Source organism: Rhinolophus sinicus, chromosome 15 (genome assembly GCF_057876585.1).
Source record: "Rhinolophus sinicus isolate RSI-liver-muscle chromosome 15, RSI-T2T, whole genome shotgun sequence".
Classification (NCBI taxonomy): Eukaryota; Metazoa; Chordata; class Mammalia; order Chiroptera; family Rhinolophidae; genus Rhinolophus; species Rhinolophus sinicus.
In genome coordinates, this window is record NC_142515.1 from 72,971,445 (window position 1) to 72,998,540 (window position 27,096).

The 27,096-nt window shown below is 59.7% G+C and overlaps 2 protein-coding genes across 8 annotated transcripts; one reads left to right on the forward strand and one right to left on the reverse strand.

The window, feature by feature from the left end:
* Positions 1-22,754, forward strand: APC2 (APC regulator of Wnt signaling pathway 2). Of its 5 annotated transcripts, XM_074337444.2 has the most exons (17): positions 603-709; positions 2,011-2,112; positions 3,378-3,494; positions 6,699-6,857; positions 7,031-7,121; positions 7,247-7,427; positions 8,361-8,469; positions 8,577-8,693; positions 9,521-9,598; positions 9,797-9,895; positions 10,352-10,742; positions 11,335-11,430; positions 12,751-12,890; positions 13,332-13,409; positions 13,604-13,720; positions 14,090-14,304; positions 15,218-22,754. In XM_074337444.2, exons 4-17 carry the CDS (start codon positions 6,717-6,719, stop codon positions 20,157-20,159), a joined length of 6,795 nt encoding a protein of 2,264 aa, XP_074193545.2. In that variant the 5' UTR covers positions 603-709; positions 2,011-2,112; positions 3,378-3,494; positions 6,699-6,716; the 3' UTR covers positions 20,160-22,754. The 5 variants fall into 5 exon arrangements, with proteins under 5 accessions (XP_019599742.3, XP_019599743.3, XP_019599747.3 ...); XM_019744188.3 differs by lacking the exon at positions 2,011-2,112 and having other exon boundaries at positions 596-709; XM_019744183.3 differs by lacking the exons at positions 2,011-2,112; positions 3,378-3,494 and having other exon boundaries at positions 1-709.
* On the reverse strand, positions 22,716-26,733 carry C15H19orf25 (chromosome 15 C19orf25 homolog). 3 transcript variants are annotated; one of them, XM_019744190.3, is made up of 3 exons: positions 26,269-26,733; positions 25,949-26,080; positions 22,716-24,183 (listed from the first exon to the last, which is right to left on the reverse strand). In XM_019744190.3, exons 2-3 carry the CDS (start codon positions 26,076-26,078, stop codon positions 23,957-23,959), a joined length of 357 nt encoding a protein of 118 aa, XP_019599749.1. In that variant the 5' UTR covers positions 26,079-26,080; positions 26,269-26,733; the 3' UTR covers positions 22,716-23,956. The 3 variants fall into 3 exon arrangements, with proteins under 3 accessions (XP_019599749.1, XP_019599748.1, XP_019599750.1); XM_019744189.3 differs by having other exon boundaries at positions 26,709-26,728; XM_019744191.3 differs by having other exon boundaries at positions 26,399-26,702.
* Positions 26,734-27,096: the final 363 nt, after the last annotated feature.

Genomic DNA, 27,096 nt, shown 5'->3' on the forward strand with positions numbered 1-27,096 from the left:
TTAGGTGTGTTGTCGCTCTATCAGTCCCCTCCATACCCAGCACCAGCTCAACGCCCGGCAAACAGCAGGGGCGCAGCCAACGTTTGCTGAATGACTAATGAACTGAGAGCGCAGCCCAGGCCTGGGCGGGTTAGGAAGAGGTGCCCGGGCTTCTGCAGGACACTGTCCAAACCGGCAGCTGACTGCTGTCGCAGGGCGGCACCTCCTTCCGTCTTCCGAGATCTCCATTCCCCGCGGGACCCCTCCTCCCGGAGATCCCACTTGCCCACCTCGGGCCCTTCACCAGCTCTCGTGGAAGTCCCTCCCTGCTCTTCCTGCGCACCCACGGGACCCCTCCCACTTCTCTAGGTTCTTCAACCCCGTTGGACTCCTAACCCTCTTCCTCTGCTTACACCCCCCCACATCCCCCTCTGGATCTCCTCGCACCACCCCTCCCGGGTCATCAGTCCCGTGAGACTCCCTCCTTCAGCCCCTGCGAGGTCCCCCAGTTCTCTCATTCAACCCCTTCCGGAAGGAGTCTCGACTCTGGCCTGCTGAGTGACCCTCCCCGCCCCCCTCCGCGCAGGCGCAGGGTGTCCCGGGCGCCCCCACCTCCGCCTCCCCACCCCCACGGCCGAAGGCTGGGCGCAGGCTGGTCCGAGGCGGCCGCGGCTCCATGGGGCTCCTAGGGCTGCTGAGCCTGCTGCACTCAGCCTTTTTCGGGGACCAGGTAGGGCATTGGGGGGCTCTGCCGCGGGGGGAGGGGTTCGGCCCTGGGCTGGGGAGTTCGGACCATGGGGACCATGGTCCAGGCGGCGTGGGGGTGCACAAACACTCTCACGCAAGCTTGAAGGGTTTGGGGGTCTCACGCTGTCGCCGTGGAGACCGTTGCCAGGGAAATTGCCTCAGGCTGTTGGCAGGACTGGGAGCCCCTCACCGGCGCCACAGCGACCCCCTCCCTCCGGTCTGCGCAAGCGCGGCCTCGCGGTGCCCAGCCCTTGGCCCTGACCTATTGTGCCCACACGGAGTCTAGCTGGGGCGGTGGAGGCTGCAACGGGAACGCGCTGTGCCAAGGTTCCGCCCCGCACATGCTTGGGGCGGTGGTCCGGGCCACAACCTGCGCCTCTCTGGGCCTTAGTTTCCCCTTCTGGGCACTGAGCGTAGGGCCGACTCCGACGTTCGCTGACGATGATGTTCTTCATAATAATATCCATCTTATCGGGTCCGCGCACTTTGTCGGCCCCTATAGTTGTTCTGAATCCTGGAGCTATAACATCCCCTGTTTAAGAAGAAACTGTGGCTGGGGGTACAGCGGGGAGCCCAAGGTCACGCCCGGAGCAGGGGCCGGAGCCAGCGTGCTCTAGGAGGACGCGACCTCAGAGGATGCAGTTTCCAGTCCGGAGGGAGCTGTCCGCGGTGCTGACGGGGCCGCGCTCCCAACCTCTCCCCTCCTGGGAAATTGAGGCCCAGGACCCGGGTCAAGCGACCCACCTCGGGTCAGGATTCGGGGGCGCGGTCTGGACCAGCCGGCCTCACCCTACCCCCACCTCCAGCGGCAGTCTTTCCTCACCTGTCCGGGCCTTGCCTGGTCACCTAGTCCTTGCTCCACCTGTGGTGGCATGACAACCTGGTGCCTTCCTGCTTCCCTCCTCCCCTGCCCAGCTCCGAGTTGAGTGGGGGACGCCCTTGGTTCTGTCCCCAGCCCCTGGCACAGTGGAGAGGTTTGGTGGGGAAGGATAGGGCATCAAGCGGGTTCCTGTAGGGTTCCTGATGCTCTTGTGGTTCTAGAATTTTCAGTGATGCCTGAGCCTGACTGTGGCTCAAAGATTTATAGGGTCAAGGATTTATTTGGGGGAGTGTCTGGGATGTCATCTTCCAGACAAGGGGTCTGCAAGCCTTGAGGTCTTAGCCCCCATGTGCCCTCAGCCTTTCAAGCCCCAGCCACACCCAAATGGGTGAGGGAGGGCGGCCAAGGGCCTGGTCGGACTTCTGAATGAACTCAAGCAACGTGTTCCCTGGCCTGAATTCCAGTTTCCCCAGATGTATGAGGACAGAACTGGACATTGGACACTTCTCCCAAGCCCCTGCCAGCTCTACGGTTCTGACTGTGACATATGAGACTACGTGGGGGAAGTAAGACTTAGTTCCATGGGATGTAGGGGCAGGGATTCTCCAACCCACCTCCCAGTGAACAAAATGGGAAACTGAAACCAGAGAGAGACATGTCCAAGGTCACACAGGGAAGTCAAGGTAGACTCCTGGGCTCTGCCTTTCCCCACCCCCATTCCAACTTTACTCAGTTTGCTTGACTCTAAACCCCTCATAACTCCCCTAGGCCAGCCGCACCACCTGCTGTACTCCATGGCCCCACCAGAAGCCCATATTCCCTGACTGGGTGCTAATCTTTCACAGCTCCAGGTATTGCACATGCTGTTCGCTCAGCCTGGAATGCCTTTTCTCTCCCTGATTCCGTGGCCAACTCCTATTCATCCTAAAGAGGCCCAGCACTGGTGCCCCTTTCTCAGTACAGACTTCCCAGCCTCCAATAAGAGTTCCTCTGCCCACTGCAGCGCTTCCCTGACCCCACAGGCTGGGGACAGCTGTGTCCAGCTCTGGAGACTCTGGAACAGTCAGGCCTGAGTCCTCTGGGGCCCCCAGCATTTTTGGCCCAGGACGGGCACATGGGGCCTCTTGCAGTCAACCCAACAGGAAACAGTGTGGTCCTGCCCCTCCTGTTGTCCCTGGCACGAGTCCCTGCAAAGGCTGCAGCTGCCTCCCCATTTGACAGAAGGGGACAGTGAGGGTTGTAAGGTGAACAATTTGCCCCAGCCCCCCAAGCTGGGAAAAGACAGAGGTAAGCCCCAAACCTGTGTCTCCTGGCCCCAGCACCGCCTTCTCTGTCCTTTGGGGTGTGCAAATATCAGCAGCAGGAAGGACTGGGCCACAGCTGAAGGTTACCATCCTGGGTGTTAAACCCCCAAGTGGCCTCCAGGGACCCCTTGAGGATGTGAGACAGCTGGGAATGGGTACTCCTGGGACCCCAGGCCCCTCCCTCCTCTGGCTTCCCTTCTGTGAGGGTGAATTAGGCATGCGATGAGGGACAGAGACATAGGGAGACAGAGATTGAGAAACCAGGAATGTGGGAGGAGACACAGTTCCACAGATGCCCACGTAGGAACTGACTTCTGTCAGGGAGACAGGAGAAATGAGGAGAAATGCAGGGTCCCAGTTGCTCCCTAGAGTGCCTGCCCATCCCCCATGCTGGCCCTCTCAAACCAGGAGCCTGGAGGGGAGGTGTACAGCCTGGATCCCACACCGTGTTCCACCCTGACCCATCTGCACAAGGCCTGGCCCGACCCCATAGGAGGGGACTGACCCGGCCCTTGCCCCTGCCACAGGACTTTCTCACCAGACCTCCAAGATTCTGATGTAACACCCAAGACTGGATGTTTTGCTCTCAAATTCTGCGGATCTAGCCACGGGAGGTTCTAAGAGGCGTTTCACCCAGAAATGGGGTAGGGAACACGGGGTCCTAATCCTCGGAGAACCCCCTTTCTCTGAGGGCTTCAGGGCCCCCCACCACCACCACACACACACACGCAGACCCTAAACCTGCGTGGAGGCCCGACGCCCCGCGGCCGCCGCTGGTCCCCGCCCCAGGCCGCCATTGGCTGTTGCCATGGCACCAGCCCGTCTTCCCGAGCAGCCATTGGCTGCGGTGCCTGCATCCCGCATCTCGCATGCTTCCCTGCTCGCGGTGGTCTCGCCCAGCGTCCTGAGCAGCGGCGCTGTCAGCCAGGCCAGCACTGGGCTTTGTCCGCTTTGGAGTCCCTTGCACGCGCCGCCGAGACCCCGGAGTACCGGAACCCGCGGCCTCCCTGGCCCTGGAGGGCCGGGATCTAGGGCGGGGCCCCGAAGCTGCGCACAGGGAGGAAGACCCAGGATTGCGGCGCCCCTGCTAGCCCAGCCCAGCTTAGCCTGAGTGCTGTAAAGTAAGCGGCGCGCCTCCCTGGGTGGAGGGCAGGGGCCATGGCCTCCACTCTGAGGGGGTCTCCACCCCGCCCCCCTTCTCTCTGCCGCGCAGGCCTGCACACTCTGGAGCCTACGTTTCTCCAGGGTGGGCCAGAGGGGAAACTGAGTCCCAGGGAGGTGGGCACCTGTCTCGCTGCAACCTGTCCCACGCACACACCCAGCCAGAGGCTTCAACACCTGAACCTCCCAGAGTCTGTGGGCAGGCCTGCTGTGTGCCTTGGGGGGTGGTGCTGCATCTTTCTGGGTGTCAGTTTCCTTCTCTATAAAGAGGGGGTTTGGATTGAAGGAAAGAGAAGGGGCCCTCCCCTGAAATTAGGCCATTCACTCCTCAATTAGACAAACCTTCAGGTATTGGTGATTTTCCTTTGGTGATGAAGATATCACAAGAAGCCTCCAGTAGGCCCCTGAGGAAGGCTTCCTGGAGGAAGCTGCAAGCAAGGGTGAAGAATGGCAGAAGTCAGGAAAGGTGCTCTAGGCAGGAGAACGGCATGTGCAGAGGCCTGGGTGAAGAGAGTAGGGTATGTAGAGGACTTAGGTCTTATGTTGAGGGTAATGGGGAGCTGTGCCAGCTACTGGAGCAGGGGAGGAGTGGAATCTGACTTTCAGAGATTCCTTCTGTCTGTGCATGGGGTCAGCGAGGATGCCCTGACAGGAGGGGTGTGGGGAGCTTGGGGAGGGAGGGTTCATCTGGGCAGAGAGTGAGGGGCTGGTTAGAGTGTGGAGTTGGGGATCCAGGGTGGAATGAGTGGGAGCCTGGGGGGTAGCCCTGCTCCATCTCATGAGAACACAGGAGTGACCTGCGGGATGTCAGGGGTGGTGGGGAGTAAAGGTGTCCCAAGCTGGTTGTGCGAGGGCAGCCCTGGGGGGGCTTGAGAAGAGGGTCTGGGCTTGGGGAGTGGGAGGGATATGCAGGGTTTTGTGCTTTTCACCCAGTGCTTCCCCCTGGCTGCGCATAGCATGGTGGCCTGAGCCAGGACATAGGCCTGCAGCCAGACCCCAGGGAACTTACCACAATCCTGGGACACCCACCCGAGCCTTGGGCATGATCAACACTGGGGTGGCAGGCGGAGGCTGTGGTTCCCAAGCAGCTGGCATGCTATCTCCCATTCTGACTGTCCCCTCTGCCCTGTGATTGTGTTTGCTCAATGACCACCATCCCTCCTGACCTTCACATCAGCCCATAAGATGGGCCTGGCAGACTGAGTTCCCCCCACCCCTCAGATGGGCAAACTGAGGCTTGCAGAGGGGGTGGGTCCTGTGTGCCTCCAGCACTGCCTGGACTTCTGAGTGGTCTCTGGGTTCCAGTTATGCTTTGTCTGACCCCCAGCCTCAGTTCCTCTCTCTGGGAACAGCCTAATTTTGGCCCCAAAGACCCAGGACTGTGACAAGGAAACCAGATGACAGAGCCAGGCATGTAGTAGGTACTCTGAGCTGGTTAGGATGGCCTGACCCATCCCCCCACCTGGGGCCAAGCCCCTCACCCCTATTCCAGACCCAGCTGTGCCCTTGGTGACCCCAGGGTGGGTGGGGGAACTTCTGGGAGTAGGAGGAGAAGAAAATGAATGGGCAAGTGAATGAATGAGTGTGACCAGGTGGCGGAAGGAGGGGAGGAACAGGTGCCCCCTGTGAGAAGGGGAGGGCTGGCTAATTAGGGGGCTCAGGCTGGCAGGGGGAGGTGGCTCCCAGAGAGGAGCTGGTGGAGGGGATGGGCTTCCATTGGTGCGCTTCAGACAAAGGTGGAGGGAGGGGGAGTGCTGACGGGAAGGGAACAAAGAGGGTAGGGGGGGCGGGGGTGTGTGTGTGGTGGTGGGGCAGCTCTGGCAGGAGTGCCAAGCTGTGGGAGGAGGCGTTGGCCAGCTGGACAGAGGGAGGAGGCTGGGCCGGAGTGAGAAAGGACAGCCAGACACACAAAGAAGCAGACGGAGGTGGCAGAGCCCAGGGGATGGGGCATGGTGCGCCGGGGGCTGCAGGGGCTGGCAGAGGGTTGACTGCAGAGCTGTGGGTTCACACAGGTAGCCACCTGGATCCAGCCGCAGATGAAGGTGTTGTTGGGTTGGAGAGCGGCCAGGTTCCAGACTCGCAGAGTGACCGCTGTGGGCTTGGGTCGGTCTAGGGCTCCACCGTCAGCCTATCCATTGGTTTCTTAGAATCTTCATGACTTTCTTATTGTGCATCGGCTGGGCCAGCTGGTGGTCTGTCCACCCAGGCTCTGGGCAGCTGCATTGCTGCAGGGACGGGCCTTGGCTGTCTGTCTGTCTCTTTTTGGCTGTGACTGTGTCTGTGAGCCTGGTGACACTGGGCTGGCCAATCCACCTGCTGGGTTAGACTGTCAGGGTCTTGCTGTCCATCTCTTTGACTCTCTGGCCATCTGTAAGCACAATGTATCCTGGAGCTGTGAGAGTGGAAGCCCATCTGTGTCTGTCTGTTGGTCAGTTGGGCAAGTGGGCTAGAACACCTGTCTGACAGCTCTGCCTTTGTCTTCCATTGTCCCTGCCTGTGTCTGTCACTCCGTCTGCCAAGCTGTCTGTCCTCCAGATTCCCTGGGCTAGCACCATCCTGCCTGCAGCAGTCCATGCCATCGTCTCCTGCCTGGGATCCAGTCCCAGGGTTGGGTGGGAAGGCCGGGGCTCATGTCCAGGCTGCCCCCTCCTCAGAGCCTCTGTGAACCCTTTGACCTGTGGTCTCAGACACTGCAGGAGCTGAAGATGACGAGCTCTGTGGCGCCTTATGAGCAGCTGGTGCGGCAGGTGGAGGCCTTGAAGGCTGAGAACAGTCACCTGAGGCAGGAACTTCGCGACAACTCAAGTCACCTGTCCAAGCTGGAGACAGAGACATCCGGCATGAAGGTGTGGTGGGGGCCTGGGTGGAGGACACAGGCCCGGGTCACAGGGACGAACACCAGGGCGCTGGACCCCAGAGATGGTCAGGCAGGACCAGGGGCATTTCACAGGGGTTGGACCTGAGGCAGTCCAGGACAGCGGCCAGGCCAACCAGTACTCTGTCCTGCCCCCACCTCCAGGAGGTCCTGAAGCACTTACAGGGCAAGCTGGAACAGGAGGCCCGAGTGCTGGTGTCCTCAGGGAAGACTGAGGTGCTGGAGCAGCTGAAAGGTGAGGGGTCGGCCTGGGGGCCCCTCTACACACTGGGGCAAACCCTGTCCACCCTCAGAGGGAGTTGAAAGGAGGAGGGGCGGGAAAGGGTGCTGACCTTGCTCCTTCCCTCCATGACCATCCAGCCCTGCAGATGGACATCACCAGCCTGTATAACCTGAAGTTCCAGCCCCCAGCCCTGGGCCCTGAACCCTCTGCGCGGACCCCTGAGGGAAGCCCAGTACATGGCTCTGGGCCCTCCAAGGACAGCTTTGGGGAGTTGAGCCGGGCCACCATCCGGCTGCTGGAGGAACTGGACAGGGAACGGTGAGACCTCTGGCAGCTGTCATGTAGCCCCTCCCCCAGCCATACTCCAACCCCAGCAGTCTCTGCCCTTTGGTTGGCCTGTGCTCCACCCACTGAGTCAGCCCCATCAACCTCACCAGCTGCCCCTGCCCACACCCCATTTTCTGTGGCTCCTCCACTCCCTTTCCTGGTACAGCTGACCTCAGCTAGAGGACAAAGAGGAGGGGGGCATTCCTGGCAGAGGGAAGGGCTCCTAGGGGACGTCCCCAGGGGTCCTAGACACTCAGGCATCACCAGGGCACGGCTGTGTCCAGTGCCAGGACTCAGAGTTAGGCCTGGAGCCAGAAGGGCCCAAGGCAGCCTTTGTGGAGAGAGGCCTGAAGCCCAAGAAACCTGGGCACAGGGTCAGAAGAAGGAAGCAAGGTCTGGGTGCTTAGCTCAGCTTGGCTGGCTTGTGTGAGATCAGATAGGACAGTTCCAGAGAGGCCCAGAGTTAATTCCATGCTCTGCTGCTGTGTGACCTCAAGCAAGTCCCCTAGCCTCTCCTAGCCTCAGATTGCTGCTCTGTAAAATGGGAAGGAATAACAGTGTCTCCCCACAGGGTGTAGCAATCTGAGCCTGAAGCAATCTGAGCCTGAAGCGTCCTCTGTGTAAGCTAGAGGGAGATGAGCAAGTGTCAGAGAGGTGTTAAGAGTCAGAACAGCCCTCTCAGAGTCGTCGTCCTCTGAGGACCAGAATTTACAAAGGAACTACCTTTTCTTTTTAATTAACTTTCTGTGCGCCATCCACCCACCCCTAGTTCCAGGAAGCGTCAAAGGCAAGACTTTGCCATGTTACCTGTTAAGCTTGGTACACACCAAACACCCAACAAGCGATTACAAAAATAAAAATAAACCACATTTATTAATGGCTCCCGCTCTGTGAGCCCTGGCCCACCTACCTGCCCTTCCCCAGGTGTTTCCTGTTGAATGAGATTGAGAAAGAGGAAAAGGAGAAGCTCTGGTACTACTCGCAGCTGCAGGGCCTGTCCAAGCGCCTGGACGAGCTCCCACATGTGGAGACAGTGAGTGTACAGGGTGCAGTGGGGTCGGCCCTGCCCCGGGAGCGGGGAGCGGCGGGGAGGTCCCGGGCCTGGGTGCACTCTCACCGTGGCCCGCCCGCTCTTCCCAGCAGTTCTCCATGCAGATGGACCTGATCCGGCAGCAGCTGGAGTTCGAGGCCCAGCACATTCGTACGCTGATGGAGGAGCGCTTTGGGACCTCGGACGAGATGGTGCAGCGGGCGCAGGTGCGGTAGTGGCCCGGCCGAGGCGGGCGGGGCCCTGCGCCGGTGGGCGAATCGGAGCGCAGAGATCGTTTGTGGGCGGGGTCTTGATTATTGGGCGGAGTTATATGCCTATGGGCGAATCCGGAGATGGCACTGTGGGCGGGGTCTAGTTCAGGAGGCGGAGCCAGAAGCTAGAGCGGTTTGTGGGTGGAGCCAGAGGGAGCTAAGGGCAGAGCGAGGATCAGAGGGCAGAGTTCGAGAATAGTGGAGGCTGGGGCGGGCGAACAGTGGGCATTACTGAGTCTGAAGAAGCCAAGGGCGTTGACTTGGTCGGGGCCTTATCGGAGTGGGTCTGGAAGGATAGGTGGGGCTAAATAAGGGAGTGAACGGGTCTAGAGAGTAGGTCCTAAGTAGGGAGCAGCGCTAAAAGGATGGGTGGGGTCTAGACAGTGGATAGGGCCAAATCAGGGGGGTAGGTGGAACTAGAGCCTGGAAGGGGTGGGTTGGACCATGAGTAGGGCCAGGATGTGGTTGGAGTCAGATATAAGGGTGCTGTTTAGAGTGGGTGGGCCACATCAAGCAAAAGGCGGAGTCAGAGCCAAGGGTGGGGTTTGGACAAGTGGGTATGGCCACACCACAAAGTAGGTCGAGTCAGATCTGGGGGTGGTGTTAGACGAGTGGGCAAGGCCTTATCCATGAGTGGGTGTGGTCAGAGTCCGAGTGGGGCAGGGCAGTTTAGACAGTGGGTGGTGCTATATCAGGGAATGGGCGGGGTCGAAGCTGGGGTGGTGGCGGGGGTGGGGTGGGGGTGTCAGCTGTAGCGTGCTAAGCATCTTTCTCTCACTCAGATCCGCGCTTCACGCCTGGAGCAGATAGACAAGGAACTACTGTCAGCGCAGGACCGGGTGCAGCAGACAGAGCCCCAGGTACTGAGAAGGGCGGAGTCAGGGCCCTAGGCAGTGGTGATGGCCCCAGGCAGCGAGGGGAGCCTTGAGGGCCCCGTGCAGAGTACAGGAATAGTTAGAGCCCCCACCACATCGTCATGGAAGTTTCTGCTGGAATCACCAGCCTGGATGCTTTGTGGGGTGCTCCTGGAACCCCCAGGGCTAGTGTTTTCCCCACAGGCTCTGCTGTCAGTGAAGTCGGTACCTGTGGATGAGGACCCCGAAACTGAGGTCCCCACACACCCGGAGGATGGTGCCCCTCAGCCGGGCAACAGCAAGGTGAACCCCACCCCAGAGGCAGGTTGGGGAGGTGGCAGCCAGTTGGACTGGGGCGCAGTGAGGCTGGGGGCCAACATGTGGTCTGGGGCCTGGCCAGGTGGGTGGGGATACCTGTCCGGTGTGTTCTGGGGATACTGTAGACTTAGATCTAGGGCCAGCCCTAGGAGTGCCTGGTGAGGCCAGTGTAGTGGGCATTTGGCCTTCATGGGCTGGTAACATCTCCACGGTGACTGAGGCCCCCTATCCATCTCCCCAAGAGTGTGTGCATACAGAGTGAGGATGGTAGGGGTGAGAAAGCTATTCTCCTGGGCTGGTGTCACAGGATTCCCACCATGTTTAGGGCAAGTGATGCAAAGTGTGGGTGCCACCCCTGGCTGGGGAGGGTGGGTAGGCTGTCTGGGGCCAGGTGAACCAGGTGGGGCTCCTCACCCTGATTCCATCCCCACTCCCCCACAGGTGGAGGTAGTCTTCTGGCTGCTGTCCATGCTGGCGACGCGTGACCAGGAGGACACGGCCCGCACACTTCTCGCTATGTCCAGCTCTCCTGAGAGCTGCGTGGCCATGCGCCGCTCAGGCTGCCTGCCGCTGCTGCTGCAGATCCTGCACGGCACAGAGGCCGGGGCTGGGGGTCGCAACGGGACCCCCGGGGCACCAGGAGCCAAGGACGCGCGCATGCGCGCCAATGCGGCACTGCACAACATCGTCTTCTCCCAACCAGACCAGGGGCTGGCGCGCAAGGAGATGCGTGTCCTGCATGTGCTGGAGCAGATCCGCGCCTACTGCGAGACCTCCTGGGATTGGCTACAGGCCCGGGAGGGCGGGCCGGAGGGAGGTGGTGCTGGTGGCGGTGAGTGGAGGCCTTGCCAGCCACCTGGGTGCAATGGGTGCAGAGACTGTACTTCCTGGGAGACAGGGCAACATCGTTAGCAGTAACAGCTGCCACTGGCCTCTTCTGTGAACCTTCTCTGTGCCACATGCCAGCTGAGAGCCTTATGGCGACCTTGTCATGACAGAATGGCAAAGGTACAGCCACAAGCAACTGCTGCCCTGGTTGTAGGGTAGCTCAAGAAACAGTCACTGAATGCGTGGATGGATTGTGGGTAACCAGAAACGTGGGTCCAGAGTTTGAGATTCCTAATTTTGACAGCTGGTCGCCAAGTTAATCTATAACAAAGGCACTGAAAAAGATCCTGAGCGCCCAGCATGACCTCATCTCCCGTTCCAGCATTGGGTGAGGCAGGCACCTTGTTAATCATTTCAGGGAGTGACCCCTCAGGTGACAAGCATGCAGCAGTTTGCAGAGCTCTGGGGTCTAAGCTGGCTTGCGGGGTGGAGAAGGCAGGGAGGGGCGGGACCCACCATAGAACGTTTCCCAGACTGGTGGTAGGGGTGAGGAAGCTGTTTTGGAGAGGACTCTGACCTGGTCCCCTGGCCCACAGCCCCGGTCCCCATCGAGCCACAGATCTGCCAGGCTACCTGTGCAGTGATGAAGCTGTCTTTTGATGAGGAATACCGCCGTGCTATGAATGAGCTGGGTAAGTGCCCCCTCACCTCATCAATGCTTCCCCACCCCCATTCAGCCAGCCTTCTGGGCCTCATTCAGGACAGGCTTTCAGTTCTAATGGTCCTGGGGCTCAGAGGATAGGGAAGTGGTGGGAAAGCCAAGAGCAAAGGTGAGAGGACCAACTTCATACATAGAATCAGAGCTGTGGAGTGGTTGAGGAGGTGGTGATTTTTTGAAGTTTTAAGTTTGGGAGCATTACATCTTCTCTTAAAGTCATCAAAACATGGGAAAAGGAAATGCTCAAGGCCAAAAATCTCATCAATGTGCTCAGTTTTACTCCAGTTATTACAAAATGAGATCTTACTTCTCACCTAGCAGATGGTCACACAGTGAAAGGTTTGGTCAGAATCATGTGGTCCAGCTGAGCAGAAATGGGTGTCTGCAACCCTGATGGTACAACACACAGGGCAGCCTTTTTTGGGGGAGTGTGGCATGTGGCAACCACACACGAGTGTATACACCTCTTGAGTCTTTCCTCCCTAGCTGGGAATTTATCCTCTGGGAGGATTTATGTACGAAGACGTAGAAAAATGAGGAAGGCAGCAACCAACCCAAATAAAACCCCAGATCCGGAAACCACATAAGCGTCCAGCCTCCCAAATGGGCAGATTGCCTCTGCCGTCTTTGCTCAGTGATGAAGGGAAGGCCGTCTTATGTTTGAACTGAGTTCTTTCCCCTCTATATACACTGACCATTTTCCCCCACATTCGCTGACTCTTTGTAAAGGGAAAAGTTGCCTGCCGCTTTCCTAGTGAGTAAAGAACTGTGTGTGACAGTCATCAGTAGCTCCTGAGGACCCGCCATCCAGACCCTGCTCCTGGGGCACAGCAGGCACAGCCCACTCGGCTCTGCTCTCAGAGGCTTGAGGTTTAATGGTCTTGTGGGAGTTCTTGTTTGTGTGTTAGGGGACTTCTTGAGCTGGAAGCAGAAGGGGAGCCAGGAGCCTGGGCAAATAGCAGGGAAGAGCATTCCAGGCAGAGGGAACAGCACATGCAAAGGCCTAGCATTCGGACAAAATGTGAATGGAGGTGGAAGGCTGAAAGGAAGGGGGTGTGAAGATCACAGAATATTCAGGGGATTGTGACAGCCTGGCATCAGTCTGCCTGGAGGAGGTGTCCCCAGAGTTGGTCTTTGAAGATGGACTTGAGGAAAGTAGTTGTGGGGGTGGGATGGAAGGAGGGCACCTAAGCAGGGGAACAATATGGGTAAAGGCTGGGAGGAAGGCAGGGGGTTCATTCAGGGTGCCTCATCTGCCCCCAGCCTCACCGTGCCCCCTTCTGTGTCCCCGCAGGTGGGCTGCAGGCCGTGGCAGAGTTACTGCAGGTCGACTACGAGATGCACAAGATGACCCGGGACCCACTCAACCTTGCCCTGCGCAGATATGCTGGCATGACCCTCACCAATCTCACCTTTGGGGATGTCGCTAACAAGGTGCCCGGGGAGGGCAGGGTCACTGCTCCCCCTGGTCTGAGCCTCTCTCCACCTCATCCCCTCCTTGAAACAGTCCTGAGGGTTGGGGACAATTGTCCCCAATTTACGGGCTGGTGGACTGAGGCCCAGAGAGGGCCGTGACAGGAGGGGCTGTGGCTGGACTCAGTCAGCCAGGCCACCATCCTCTTGGCTGCTCTGCTGCAGAGAGTGGGGCCTCTGGGCTAGGGGAGGCTGGATGTCTGCACCTATCTCAGCCTCAATTTCCTCATCTAAACAACGGGGTGACTGCTCCCCCTGCACCATGGTGGTGAGGATGGGGGTGTGGGGCTCCAGCTCTAGCACATAGTAGGTGCTGTGGAGGGGGAGCCAGAAGGTGGGGTGTGGTCGCCCTCATGCCTCCTGCCCTACCCACCTTGGCGTAACTTTCCTGTCACCCTACAGGCCACACTGTGTGCCCGGCGGGGCTGCATGGAGGCCATTGTGGCCCAGCTGGCTTCCGAGAGCGAGGAGCTACACCAGGTAGCCGGGTGGGGTGGGCGGGGCTCAGGGAGAGCCTTGCAGAGTGTCCCACTGCCTGAGGCCCCTGCCGATAGAGCCCCCTCCCCCATGGGTGTGATGGGTGTCCCCTCCAGTCTCTGTAGCCCCACCACATGTGGAGTTGAGGGCAGGGAGGAACCCTGGGTCCACCTTGCCCGCGATACACCCTGCCCCAGGTGGTATCCAGTATCCTGCGCAACCTGTCCTGGCGGGCTGACATCAACAGCAAGAAGGTGCTGAGGGAAGTTGGCAGCATGACCGCCCTGATGAAGTGCGTCCTACGAGCCTCCAAGGTGGGCATCAGGTGGGCACATGGGGTGAGGGAGTGGTAATGCACCCCAGGAAGAGGGTACTGCCATGGCTGTTTAACAGGGCAGAGACACTGGAAACAGGTGGTGAGTTCTCCGTCTTGGGGGAAATCAAGCCAAACAGCCCACTGCTTAGCTTAGCAGGTTGTCCAGCCTCACGGGCCTGGGGCTTCCCACCCTGCAATTTGGTGATCCTGTGAGGGCTGATTTTACTCCTACTACTTTTCACTTATTTGAAAATCTTTTGGGGTGCCTTTCCTTCTAGACTTTTGACGTTGACATGTCTCGATGGGTGGGCCTGGTGGTTAGTGCACCCCCTCCGCTGGTCTCTCACCTTCCCACCCCTGTGCCCAGGAGTCCACCCTGAAGAGTGTGCTCAGTGCCCTGTGGAACCTCTCAGCACACAGCACAGAGAACAAGGCGGCCATCTGCCAGGTGGATGGCGCCCTGGGCTTCCTGGTGAGCACGCTGACCTACAAGTGCCAGAGCAACTCGCTGGCCATCATCGAGAGCGGTGGCGGCATTCTGCGCAATGTGTCCAGCCTCATTGCCACCCGCGAGGACTACAGGTCAGCTCCTCCCACCCCACAGTCACAGTGGGCACAGGGCGCTGGGGGCAGGAGGCCTCCCAGGTTAGTTTGGGGCTAGGGGTGGTAGATCTGACTCTGCTGTGAACTGTCACTGAGGCAGCCTCCGTTTGTCCTCCTGTGAATGGATATGCCTGGTTTGTCCCCAAGGACTGATTTTTTTTTTTTTTTTAGTATAAGTCTATCCTGAATATTGCATGGGATATACTAAATATATCCAAATTTTAAATTAATTTATTAAAATAAAAATACGTATTAGTTCCTAAACAATATGAATGAATACTTGTTCTTTATTAATATATTTACGAAATAATATTAATAAATAATACTTATCATTTATTAAAATAAATGTTTCCTATTTACTAGGTAATATTACTAATAATGTTTCTAATGTAGTGAAATACATAACATTTACTTTTAGTGTAAGTCTATCCCAAATATCGCATGGGATATATTTGTGCTAACAGTTTTATTTATTAAAATAAGTAAAACATTTATTTATTAAATAATACTAATAATTAACAAATAATACTTAGTATTTTGTAAGCCAAAATTTATCTTTAGTAGTATAGCCCAAATATCATGCTATTGTTGTGCTAAAATGAGATACCCTGTATACTAGATTTTATTTTAAAAATATTATTCATTATTAGTATTACTTTATAAATATCTTGTTTTTTTAATAAATAAAAAATTAGCAAAAGTATACCCCATTCGCTATTTGGGATAGACTTATACTACATATTTCTTCCTTTCTCTGAGATGCAAACTCACCTGGGCACATGATATTTGTATTTGCCCAATCGGCCACCCTGCTTCCCCCCCCCAACCTCCCCCTCCACCCCCCCTCTCCCGGGGGGAACGAGGGCCCCGCCTGACACCCTTCCATGCGCAGGCAGGTGCTGCGGGACCACAACTGTCTGCAGACGCTGCTGCAGCACCTGACGTCCCACAGCCTGACCATCGTGAGCAATGCCTGTGGCACACTCTGGAACCTGTCCGCCCGCAGCCCACGGGACCAGGAGCTGCTGTGGGACCTGGGCGCTGTGGCCATGCTGCGCAACCTGGTGCACTCCAAGCACAAGATGATCGCCATGGGCAGTGCTGCTGCCCTGCGCAACCTGCTGGCCCACCGGCCTGCCAAGTATCAGGCAACAGCCACCGCCATCTCCCCTGGTGCCTGCGCACCCAGCCTGTATGTACGCAAGCAGCGGGCGCTGGAGGCTGAGCTGGATGCACGGCACCTAGCCCAGGCACTGGACCAACTAGAGAAGCAGGGCCTGCCCGAGGCCGAGGCCGAGGCCACCTTCAAGAAGCCACTGCCTCCCCTGCGGCACCTGGACGGGCTGGCCCAGGACTATGCCTCAGACTCAGGCTGCTTCGATGACGACGATGCACCCTCCCTGGCTGCCGTGGCTGCCACCGTCGAGCCTGCCAGCCCTGCTGTGCTGTCCCTCTTCCTGGGCAGCCCTTTCCTGCAGGGGCAGGCACTGGCCCGTGCCCCACCCACCCGCCGAGGTGGCCTGGAGGTAGAAAAGGAGGCCAGCGGGGAGGCAGCCGTGGCAGCCAGGGCCAAGGCCAAGCTGGCACTGGCAGTGGCGCGGATCGACCGGCTGGTGGAGGACATCTCGGCCCTGCACACCTCATCCGATGACAGCTTCAGCCTCAGCTCTGGGGACCCCGGGCAGGAGGCACCAAGGGAGGGCCGCGCCCAGTCCTGCTCACCTTGCTGGGGGTCTGAGCGTGGGCGGAGGGAGGCTGGTGGCCAAGCTCACCCGCTGCTGCGGCTCAAGGTGGCCCATGCCAGCCTCTCCAATGACAGCCTCAACAGCGGCAGCGCCAGCGACGGGCACTGTCCTCGTGAGCACACGCAGCCCTGCCCACTGGCTGCTCTGGCTGAGCACGGTGAGGGGTCCCCATGTGGCCAGGCACGGCCCAGCCAGCTTGACCTCAACCTGCCGGGTGGCCGGGCTGAGCCAGCAGCCCAGCAGGCCACGGCCACTGACACCCGAGTGCACACCATCAAGCTGTCGCCCACCTACCAGCATGTGCCACTGCTTGAGGGCACGGCCAGGCTGGGTGGGGCGCCCCTGGCCTCTGGGGCTCGGAAGCAAGCTTGGCTGCCCACAGAGGGCCTGAGCAAAGTGCCAGAGAAGCTGGTGGCAGAGGCGGCACCACTCTGCTTGTCCCACTGCAGCTCCCTGTCCTCACTGTCCTCGGCTGGACACCCTGGCCCCAGCGAGGCGGGGGACCTGGACGACAGTGACTCGTCCCTGGAGGGACTGGAGGAGGCAGGCACCAGCGATATGGAACTGGACAGGGCCTGGCACGGGCCAGGGGCTACCTCCCTACCCATGGCCATCCCAGCGCCCCCGCAGGGCCGGAGCTTGGGGGTGGGGGATGCCACGCCATCTAGCTCCTCGGAGAACTGCGTGCAGGAGACGCCCCTGGTGCTGAGCCGCTGTAGCTCTGTGAGCTCGCTGGGCAGCTTTGAGAGCCCGTCCATCGCCAGCTCGATCCCCAGTGACCCGTGCAGTGGGCTGGGCAGTGGCACGGTCAGCCCCAGCGAGCTGCCTGACAGCCCCGGGCAGACCATGCCGCCAAGCCGCAGTAAGACGCCACCACTGGTCCCCGTGCCACCTGGCGAGCGTGACCCCACCCAGTTCAGCCTGCAATGGGAGAGTTACGTGAAGCGCTTCCTGGACATCGCCGACTGCCGGGAGCGCTGCCGGCTACCCTCCGAGCTGGATGCTGGCAGTGTGCGCTTCACTGTGGAGAAGCCAGACGAGAACTTCTCCTGCGCCTCCAGCCTCAGCGCACTGGCCCTGCATGAGCACTACGTGCAGAAGGACGTGGAGCTGCGGCTGCTGCCTCCTGCCTGCCCTGAGCTCAGTGGTGGCAGCAGCCACAACCTGCACTTCGCTGGGCACCACCGGCGGGATGAGGCCAGTGGCCGCCGGGAGGGGCCACCTGCTGCTGACCAGGAGCTGGAGCTGCTGCGGGAGTGTCTGGGCACAGCTGTGCCTGCCCGGCTCTGCAAGGTGGCCTCAGCACTAGTGCCCAGCCGCCACGCACTGCCTGTACCTGTCTACATGCTGGTGCCCACTCCAGCCCAGGAGGATGACTCGTGCACCGATTCGGCCGAGGGCACACCGGTCAACTTCTCCAGTGCGGCCTCGCTCAGTGACGAGACGCTGCAGGGACCTCCTAGGGACCCACCTGGTGGGCATGCAGATGGGCAGAAGCCTGCAGGCCGTGTGGCCCCTGCCAGGCAGGCCACTGGGCACAGGCACAGGCACGAGGGTGTGGGTCAGAGCACAGAGCTGGCCTGGGGGTCAGGCAGGAGCCGGGCAGGGCTGGAGCTGCCCCTCCACAGGACCCCGAGTGCTGGAGCGGACAAGGACGGTCCCCGCACAGGCCAGATGCACCAGATGCGTGGGGACGGGGCGCTGCAGTCCCTGTGCCTCACGACGCCCACTGAAGAGGCCATATACTGCTTCTACGGCAACGACTCAGATGAGGAGCCAGCTGAGGCAGTGGTGGTGACACCCTCCCAGCGGGCCTCTGCTATCCCTCAGGCAGTTAGAAAGGAGTGCCCGACTGACAGGAAGGAGTCACAGGTCACACCGAACGCCACACCACCTGCCCAGGCCCAGCCCAGCCTCATCGCTGATGAGACGCCGCCATGCTACTCCCTGAGCTCCTCTGCCAGTTCCCTCAGTGAGCCTGAGCCTGTGATCACCAAGGCCCCAGGCCCCAGAGGTGGGCATGATGGCTCACCCCGCCCGCGGGCCCAGGCAGACCTGTTGCAGCAATGCCTGGGTTCAGCTACACCCAGGCACCGGCTCCAGGTGTCAGGCCCACGGCGCCGCAAGCCCCGAGCTGCCCGGCCAGGTGAGCGGCCAGCACAGGGACCCCGGGAGCCTGGTGAGGAGGCAGTGGGGTCAGACCATGCCTCAGACCTGGACAGCGTCGAGTGGCGTGCCATCCAGGAAGGTGCCAACTCCATTGTCACCTGGCTTCACCAGGCGGCAGTGGCGGCAGCCACCTGTGAGGCCTCATCTGAGTCTGACTCCATCCTGTCCTTTGTTTCGGGGCTGTCCGTGGGCTCCACCCTGCAGCCCTCCCTGCACAGGAAAGGGCAGCAGCCCCAGTTGGAGGGCCAGGCAGGCAGTGCCACAAGGCTAGAGAAACGGGCCAACCTGGCCCAGCGCAGCAGCGGCCCCCGCTTGCCCTGCAGCCCTGGGAAACTGCGTGGTGCTCAGAAGACTGCGTCTGGGGTGCCGGCCGTGCTCCGAGGAAGGACGGTAATTTACATGCCAAGCCCAGCCACGCGGGCCCAGCCCAGAGGTGGGCCCAGCCCCCACACCGCACCCAGGAAGATGGGACCCCCAAGCGCCGAGCAGCTAGCAGCCCCCATCAGAGCCCCTGGCCCCGGGCAGCAAAGGTCTCGAAGCCTGCACCGGCCCAGCAAGATCTCAGAGCTGACCGCCCTGAGTCCCCCCCAGAGGAGTGCCACACCACCCGCTCGCCTCACCAAGACCCCCTCATCCAGCTCCTCCCAGACCTCCCCCACCTCCCAGACCCTGCCCAGGAGGTCACCCCTGGCAGCCCAGGCTGCGGGGCCCCTGCTGGGCCCTCGGGCCTCACCGATGCCCAAAACGACCACGCAGGCACGACTGGCTAGGCAGCACAAGACACAGAAGTCGCCTGTGCGGATCCCCTTCATGCAGAAGCCAGCAGGGAGGGTGCCACCACCCCTGGCCAGGGCAACCTCACAGCCGGGCACCAGGGGCGGGGCAGGGGCTGAAGGGAGCCTGGGCGCCCGGGGGGGCCGCCTGGGCCTGGTACGCACAGCTTCTGCCCGTTCCAGCGGCAGTGAGTCCTCTGAGCGCTCGGGCTTCCGGCGCCAGCTGACCTTCATCAAGGAGTCGCCTAGCTTGCTGCGCACACGCCGGTCAGAACTGTCCACAGCCCAGGCCACCTCCACTTCCCAGGGCAGCTCACCCTGCAGCAGCCGGTCTGCCCTGCCCACTGTCTTTCTCTGCTCCTCCCGCTGCGAAGAACTGCGTGCGGTTCCCCAGCCCTCCCTGTCCCGGCCGTCCCTGTCCCCCCGGCAGCCCCCAACAGCCCGGCCAGCCCCCAGCCAGCGGCCACCCCGGCGCACTAGTTCCGAGAGCCCATCCCGCCTGCCTGTTCGCATGCAGGCTGCCAGGCCCGAGACAGTCAAGCGTTACGCCTCTCTGCCTCACATCAGTGTGGCCCGCAGGCCTGAAGGTGCCGCCCAAGGGCACGTGGCCGATGCTGCCCGCCGCAGCAGCGATGGGGAGGCCCGGCCCCTGCCCAGGGTGGCTGCACCGGGCACCACGTGGCGTCGCATCCGGGACGAGGATGTGCCACATATCCTGCGGAGCACACTGCCTGCCACAGCCCTGCCGCTAGTGGGCACCTCACCCGAGGAGGGCCAAGGTGGACCCCCACAGCGCAAAACCAGTGATGCTGTGGTCCAGACAGAGGACTTTGCTGCCACCAAGACCAACTCCAGCACGTCTCCCAGCCTGGAGAGCAGGCCACCCCCCCAGGCCCCAGCCAGCGGCCCAGCATCCCTCCTTGGCAGCGACGTGGATGGGCCAGGCTCTGCCAAGACGCCTGCCCCCACCCCCTTCATCCACGAGAGCCTGGGGGTAGCTGTCGGGGGCTTCCCTGCCAGCCGGCATGGCTCCCCCAGCCGCTCTGCCCGAGTCCCACCCTTCAACTACGTGCCCAGCCCCATGGTGGCATCTACCACTGACTCAGCTGTGCAAAAAGCCCCTGCCCCTGCTGACCTTCTGGAATAGTGTCCTGAACCAGTCTTCCGGGACACTGTCTCTGGTGGAGGGCCACCAGGTTGCCCCAGGGTGGTTTGGGACCTGCCTACCTACCTGGGGCCCCACCCACGGAGCCCTATCCCAGCCCGAGTGGCCACACATCTCATGCTTGCTTCCGTGCTGCAGGGCCTCAGGGAGGAAAGGGGCCTTGGGCTGGACTTCAAGTCCATGCTTGGCCCACATACAGGAACCACCCTCCCAGACCCCAGCCAGGTTGGGCCCGGGCCCCAGCAGGAGTGGGAGCCAGGGAAGGTAACCGGGCCTTCCCAAGGTGGTGGACGGGCTGCGGAGCATGGCGCCATCTAGTGCCTGCCAGTTGGGCCCACAGCAGCATCCACGGCCCGAGACAAAGACTGTAATGATGGCAGCCGCCGGGCATTTGTTAATGAGGACTCTGCAAGTTTGTTTACATTCTCAGCCCCAGCGGCGACGTGTGGCTGAGCCCTGCAGAGGCGGCGTCCCCTCCTCACCTGACAGTGACATTCAGGGAGCCTGGGGCTGGTGGACAGAGGGGGTGTTGTCAGAACTGCCTAGAAGGAGCAGAGGAGGGTGAAGGCAGGCCGGCCTGGGTGATACGGGGCCACCCATGTCCCCTCTCCTGGCTGAGGGGGTGCTGGTTGCCAGCAGAGGAGGAAGGGGAAGAGAGGACCAGGGAGGGGGGTGGAGTCAGGACCAGCTGTGGTGGGCCAGATGCTGTGGGAAGGAGGATGAGAGTCACAGTGGCATCGATTCAGTTTGGCGACAACAAAGCCCTGGATGTACCAGACAGCACAACTGCAGGGACTGGGGTGGAGGTGGCTTCGGGCCTCTGGAGGAGATACAGGGCCTAGAGCCCTAGGACCACGGCCCAGCCAGCGCAGGCTTGGGTTGCCAGGTTGCTGGTGTTGGTGCCAGAGCAGGTGGAGAGACAGAAGGCAAAGGGAGCCTGGGAGGCCTCGCGTCTTCCCCTCACTCCTGCCAGTGTGGGCCTGGGAGGCTGCTGGGGTCCCTGCTCAGGGACCTCGAGGGAGCGTGCCTTCCTGCAGAAAGAGCCAGTGACCTTTTTCCTGCTCTGGGAAGGAGCTGCTATTACAGCTGCCCTGCAGAGAGCTGCTCCAAGGGGCCGGGGAGCAGATGCTGTTTGGGGAGACTAACAACCCAATGATAACTCCATGACTTTAAGTCCCTTCTCTGAGAGGAGGGGAAGCGGGGTTGAAAGTCAGGTGGAAGTACAGAAGGAGACCCATCCCCACCCACGGAAGGAGCTGACTCAGGAGCAGAAGTGTTTCCTATGGCGGGACCATCCTCAACTCCGGGGACTGTGGGCCATGCTGACCCTAACACCCACAGACACCGTGGTGGTGCTGCAAACACATCTGTGTCACATTGTATTACAAATCTCGGAATGCAGCATACATGCCACAGGGAGGACAGAAATGGCTGGGCGCACTGAATGCTCCTCCTGTGACCAAACTTCCCACGACGAGCTGGCACGCAGCAGACGGTGGCGATGACGGCTGGGCAGGGCATTGCACACGCCCACAGCTGACCCCTCGGAACACACAGGGGGGTCTCAGATTGTCTCAGAGACCATGGGTCCCTGCCCCCATCTGTAGCCTGAAGGGACGGGATTGAGTGGTCTCAACTTTTTGGATGCAGGGGCTATCAGACGTCCACTCTCACGCTCGCCCCCAGCCAGCCTCCCCACAAGGTGACCTGGCAGAAGAGGAAGTGGCACAGACCCACCCCCAGCTCACCCAGCCATAGGGGATCTGGGCTGGTGGGACCTGGGGTGGGCACACCCATGCACTGTGAGACCCTGGGTGGTACTCTCAAAGCCCTGTGCCTCAGTTTCCCCATGTAGGCCATGGGGAGAACTCCCAGAGCTACCTCTCCAGCAAACACAGTGTCTGCCGTGACTGGGGGATGAGGCCACTCCCTCTGCCAGCCCCTTGTCCGGCCCAGCCTGAGAAGAGGGCAGTTCCCACCTCAGCCTGCGTGCAGGGAGCTCATGCCCCGTCCACGTCCGGTGGCCACTTTTGCCTTCGCTGTCTTTCTGTGGTGGGGGCATAGCCATACCTTACAACCTGGCCGGACAGGATGGTAGGGGCCCTGAGCCCTGAGGTGCAGTGGTTTTCTAGACAACTGGTTCCAGACCAGAGCTAGAGGAGGAAAGTCCTAGGACCCAAAGGATGTCTCCCATGAAGGCTTTATCCCTTGGGGCTGCTCGGCCACCTGGCCACACTGAGGAGACCCCATCTCCCTTGGGAGCATCCCCTACCCGTAACCTCAGGACCCCACCACCAGCTGGGTGCTGAATTCGGGGCAGTGTACCCACAGTGCAGCATTACCTCACCCCTTCTGCCCCCGTCTGTCACCTAGCCCAAGCTTGGTTGTCTTGGTCCGTGCCCCTCCATCCCCCTACATCTCTGCTACATCTCTGCCCTGGGTCCCTGCAGTGTTACAGGACATGTGTAAATACATACAGCCCTGTCTCCCCTCAATCTAAAGCCATTGTCTGGCGGAAGGAAGGCGCGGAACCAGGCGTCTTATGTGCACCTTTAATAAATGGAGCTGTTGAATCACGTTCCATGTAGTTGTTTCCAAATGGGTGAGGATTTGGGGCGGGAGGACTTTGGGGGTTTTCCAGCCAGGTCCCCCACCTAGGGAGGCAGAGCCAGACTGTATGATTTGTGCAGGGAAAGCACTCAGGATGGGCGAGAGTGCAGGGAAAGGTAGCCGAAGTGTCTCCACCTGATCCTGGGTGTACTCTGGAGGGTGCACAGAAGGACATCTTCGAAACATAAGCAGGCGGGCCAAGGGTCCCTGGACAGGGAGCCTCACTGTCCACTGCCCTAACTGCCGACATTTTCTGAATGCCCGTGCCCCCACGGGTTTCAGGGGTCTGTCAGGCTTTAGCAGGTACCCCTTAAGGGGCAAGAGAAACCCTTCCTGGGATGCTGGGGTCACCCAGCACTACCCTGAGCTCCTGGGACCCCTGCAAAGGAGTGGCTCACCATCTAGGTTGCCAGTGGCAGCAGAGATTTCAGCAGGAACTCAATGGGGACACCTATGATGGGCCTGGTCTGCCAGGATGGAAGTGGCCGGATGAGGGCTCAGGACGGGGGACTGACTAGCTTGTCTTATCATGGAAGCTCAGGGCAGCACCCACATCTGATGGATCCCATAGCCAACAGGTTGGTCCTGTACCCTGACAGTGAACCAGACAGACAAGTGCTGCCCTAGGAAGTGCCCACACCTTAGATTGGGGTGCTTGGGGGCCACTGGAGGCCCCATTTCAGATCTGGGCTCTGCTGGTCAATCACTCCTCACATGGCCAGGGCCACCAGGGGAAAGAACCCCTATCCTCTTCTGTAACCTCTGGGGTGCTGTAGTTCAGACAGAGACAGGCTCAGTCTAATGGGTCAGTGAAGCAGAGTCACCAGAGGAAGGGAAGGAAGGAACGGTGCTGGGGCCCCATACCAAGTCCAGTCTGGGCTGACGGCGATCGGGCCCTAGGAGAGCAGCCCAGGGCTGAGCAGCATCCACAAGGTCTGACCCTCAGGCAGACAGCTGAGGCAGCACTGCCCCTGCTGAAACCACACACAGCAGGCTCTGTCCCCTGGGGTCCCTAGGCCACAGAACAGAGAGCCCAGAATAGGCTTCTGGGACAGGGTCCACATCTGAGGTGTGCCAGGCCAGGTGTTATGGGTAGGACCAAAAGTTCCAGTGGGGCATGGGTGCCCTGCCTGGGGCGGCCATGTGCTCAGGTGAGCCCAAGGACCAGGTCAGCCCAAGGAAGCGGCTGCGGCTCCCGGCAGTACCACCCGCTTCACCTGGCCAATGTCCTGCTCCAGCTCCTGGCCAGCTCGTCGCAGGTCCTCACACCTCTGTCTTAGCTCATCACCCGCCTGCTGTAGCCGCTGGTTGGCAGCCATGTAGGCCCGGCTCTGCTGGTAGAGCTGCTCCTGCTGGTCCTCAGGGTTCTCAGCCCTCCCGGAGGGGCCTGGAGAGTCTGGGGATAAGACACAGGTCGCTGGTCAGGGAGGGGCCTGGAGAAGACTCAGTTTATCCCCCTACAAAGCATCAGACTGGAGGGGACAGAGAGGTCACAGAAGAGACCTTGTCTGAGGGCAGACACCCACTCCTATAAAGGGTGCTGACCCCAGAATGGTCCCTGCTTTCAAAGCCTGAGACGTAACCTCCCGTCCACCAAAAACCTGTCCAGTGGCCATACAACCTCGCAAAATCCAGCACTCATAGTCAGGAGGCTGCAAAGGCACCTGTAGACACGTATTTCCTGCTGATCTCACGCCCTAACAACAGTGTGACCAACAAAGGGAGGTGGCGTAGGGGTAGCAAGGCAGAAAAAGCACAGCTGCAGGGTCACTCTGAAGGCATGTCCAGGTCCTGTCCACTCTGCCTGGTCCTGTGCATAAACAGGGATAATGTGGCCTTCCCCACTCTGCAGCTGTCTGCAGCCACACCCCAGCAGGCCAGGCGGCTGACACAGGCCCTGGAAACTCTGCTATTTGACTAACAGTCACTTTTTCCACCTGCTTTCGTAGTGAGGCAGGAAACACCAGATGACACACACGGAGGCCAAGTGTGGCCCTAGTCGACCACACCGGCCAGCAGGAATAGGCCTTCTTCCTTGAGTGGGCCCCAGCATGGCCCATGCCTAAGTTTCCCCACCCTCTGAATGCTGGCGGACCTGCCCAGGATTCTTCAGCTGGGGCTCAAACAGCCTGATGACCCAGGCCATGGATAACTGCAGCTTCTGTTCCTAGGGCTGCCTGTCCAACAGAACATTCCAGTGATGGAAAAGTCCTCCATCTGAACTGTCCACTACAGCAGCCACGAGTGCCTCCTGAGCACTTGAAATGTGGTTACATGGAGCAAACAACTGAATTTTCTACTATTACTTAATTTAAAAAATGTTTCCCAACTGAAGGATTTATTCAAGATGGCAAAACAGAGTAAGACACTACTGGAAAAAAAAATGTTTCCCATAGCGTTTCTCATCTATTACCCACAAGACTCATGTTTACTGTCTCAGGTCCTCTAGAATGGCCCCAGGGCAGCACTGTCATCTCTTTGGTTCACCTCTTCACCCCAGTGCTTAGAATACAACCTGGCATATCAGAGATTCTTAATAAAAGTCTGTTGAATGAAAGCAAATCTCATCCACCAGGACACAAAAGTCATCCAACAATGTAGGCCAAAGCCATTAGTCACTGACCTGCTTCCATCTTCTGCATGACGGATTGACCGGCTTTTTCCACAAAAAGCCAGACAATAAACAATTTTGGCTTTGCAGGTTCATTCAGACTGTCCCACCTACTCAAACCTGCCACTATGTCCTGAAAGCAGCCAAGTCCACACATTCACGAGTGGCTGTGGCTATACCCCAAAACAACCTTCTGGACACTGAAATTTGAATTTATTACCATTTCCACTTGTGAAAAAATAGTCTCCCCACCGGAATTAAGAAACATAGAATCCATTCTTAGCTTCCTGGCCTAACAAGAAGGCAGTGGGTAGATTTGGGGGCGGGCTGTCTTTGGGGACAGGGGGTCCTAGATGCCCCTCTGAAGATGCTCCCCACTTTACATGTGAGGAGGGGCTCAGAGAGGATGAGGATCGCACCAGTCTATGCTCTGAATCCCACGGTTTCACCGGAACTGCTACTCGAGGCTGGAGCTAGTGTGTGCTCCCCCACCCCTTGCTGCTGGGGCCTCGGGGCGGCCTCTCCCCTGCCCGTCCTGGGCTCGCCCTACCTTCTGGGGCCAGCGCGGTGAAGATGGGGTCCTCGGCGGACGTCCCCCGCACGTCCTCCAGGATCTGCTCCACCGTGGGGGGCGCCGGGCGGGTGGGCAGCACCACACGCTTCTTGGCCTTGGAGCCCATCCCTATAGGCGGAAGAAGGGAAGAGTTAACAAGGACGTCCACCTCTCGGCCCTTGCCTGGGCCTTTCCTCTCGCCCAGCGAACTTCTACACATCCGCCCTGCCCCGCCCCTCGGGGCTCGCCCTTCAGCATCCGGCTCCACCTCCGCCTAAGTTTCCCCGCTGAAGCACCTAGCACCGCAGCCGCCTCACCTGGGTGCAAGTCTCGGGCTAAGGGACCCTCAGCTCAGCTACGTCCGCTTCTGGCACGGCCCCGCCCCCAGGCCTTGGCGTAACTTCCGGCCCCCTCTTTCTCCCGCCCGGCTTTACCGCGAGGCCACACCTCCTCTTAAAGAGGCCGCGCCCGGCGACAGGGTCCGATCCGGGATGCGCAGCGACTGGATCTGAACCAGGAAGGACGCCACCTCGGCCCCCCCACTCTCCTAGAGCGACCGGCCTGGAAGTTCAAGGGGTGGGCGCGGAATCCACTCCCGGCTTCCCTCGCTGTGGAACAAAGCATCTGACGCCTAGTTTTCTGCAAAAGGGGGACACAGCCCCCAACCCACGTGGCTGTGGTGGGAAGAAAGTCCCTGTCCACGCAGCGTGGCCAGGCGCACAGTGAGCGCTCAGTGAACGCTAGCTGCGCCATTTACCAGCGAGGTGGCCAGGGACGCCGGACGCACGCCAGCATCTCGCTTGTCGGATCTGGGTCATGGTCGCCCTTCCGACAACTAAAACCATGGCCCCACCTGGTGGATGGTGATGGACCATCATCTTGGTCCAACCCCTCTTTGCTAGGACAGGAAGATAGGCTCAAAGCAGAGAGCAATTTTTGTTTTTAACAGCTTTATTGAATGTAATTTACATACCATAAAGTCCACCTGTTTAATGTGTACAATTATGTGGTTTGGGGATATACTGATGTGGGATATTTCTGTGAGAGCCGGGATCGTGGTCTCGAGAAACAGAAGAATGGAAGCTGGGACCAGGGAGAGGCAAGGAGTTGCAAAAGAGGATAGTTTATTAAAAGTAAAGAGTCGC

Bases quoted from the DNA above. Each gene is read 5' to 3' on its own strand.
- APC2 (XM_019744183.3), top strand. From the start codon at position 656: ATGGGGCTCCTAGGGCTGCTGAGCCTGCTGCACTCAGCCTTTTTCGGG. The intron at 6,858-7,030 runs GTGTGGTGGGGG...CCCCACCTCCAG, and splicing joins CAGAGACATCCGGCATGAAG to GAGGTCCTGAAGCACTTACA. The intron at 14,305-15,217 runs GTCAGCTCCTCC...TTCCATGCGCAG, and splicing joins GCCACCCGCGAGGACTACAG to GCAGGTGCTGCGGGACCACA.
- C15H19orf25 (XM_019744190.3), bottom strand. From the start codon at position 26,078: ATGGGCTCCAAGGCCAAGAAGCGTGTGGTGCTGCCCACCCGCCCGGCG. The intron at 24,184-25,948 runs GTAGGGCGAGCC...TCTTATCCCCAG, and splicing joins CACCGCGCTGGCCCCAGAAG to ACTCTCCAGGCCCCTCCGGG.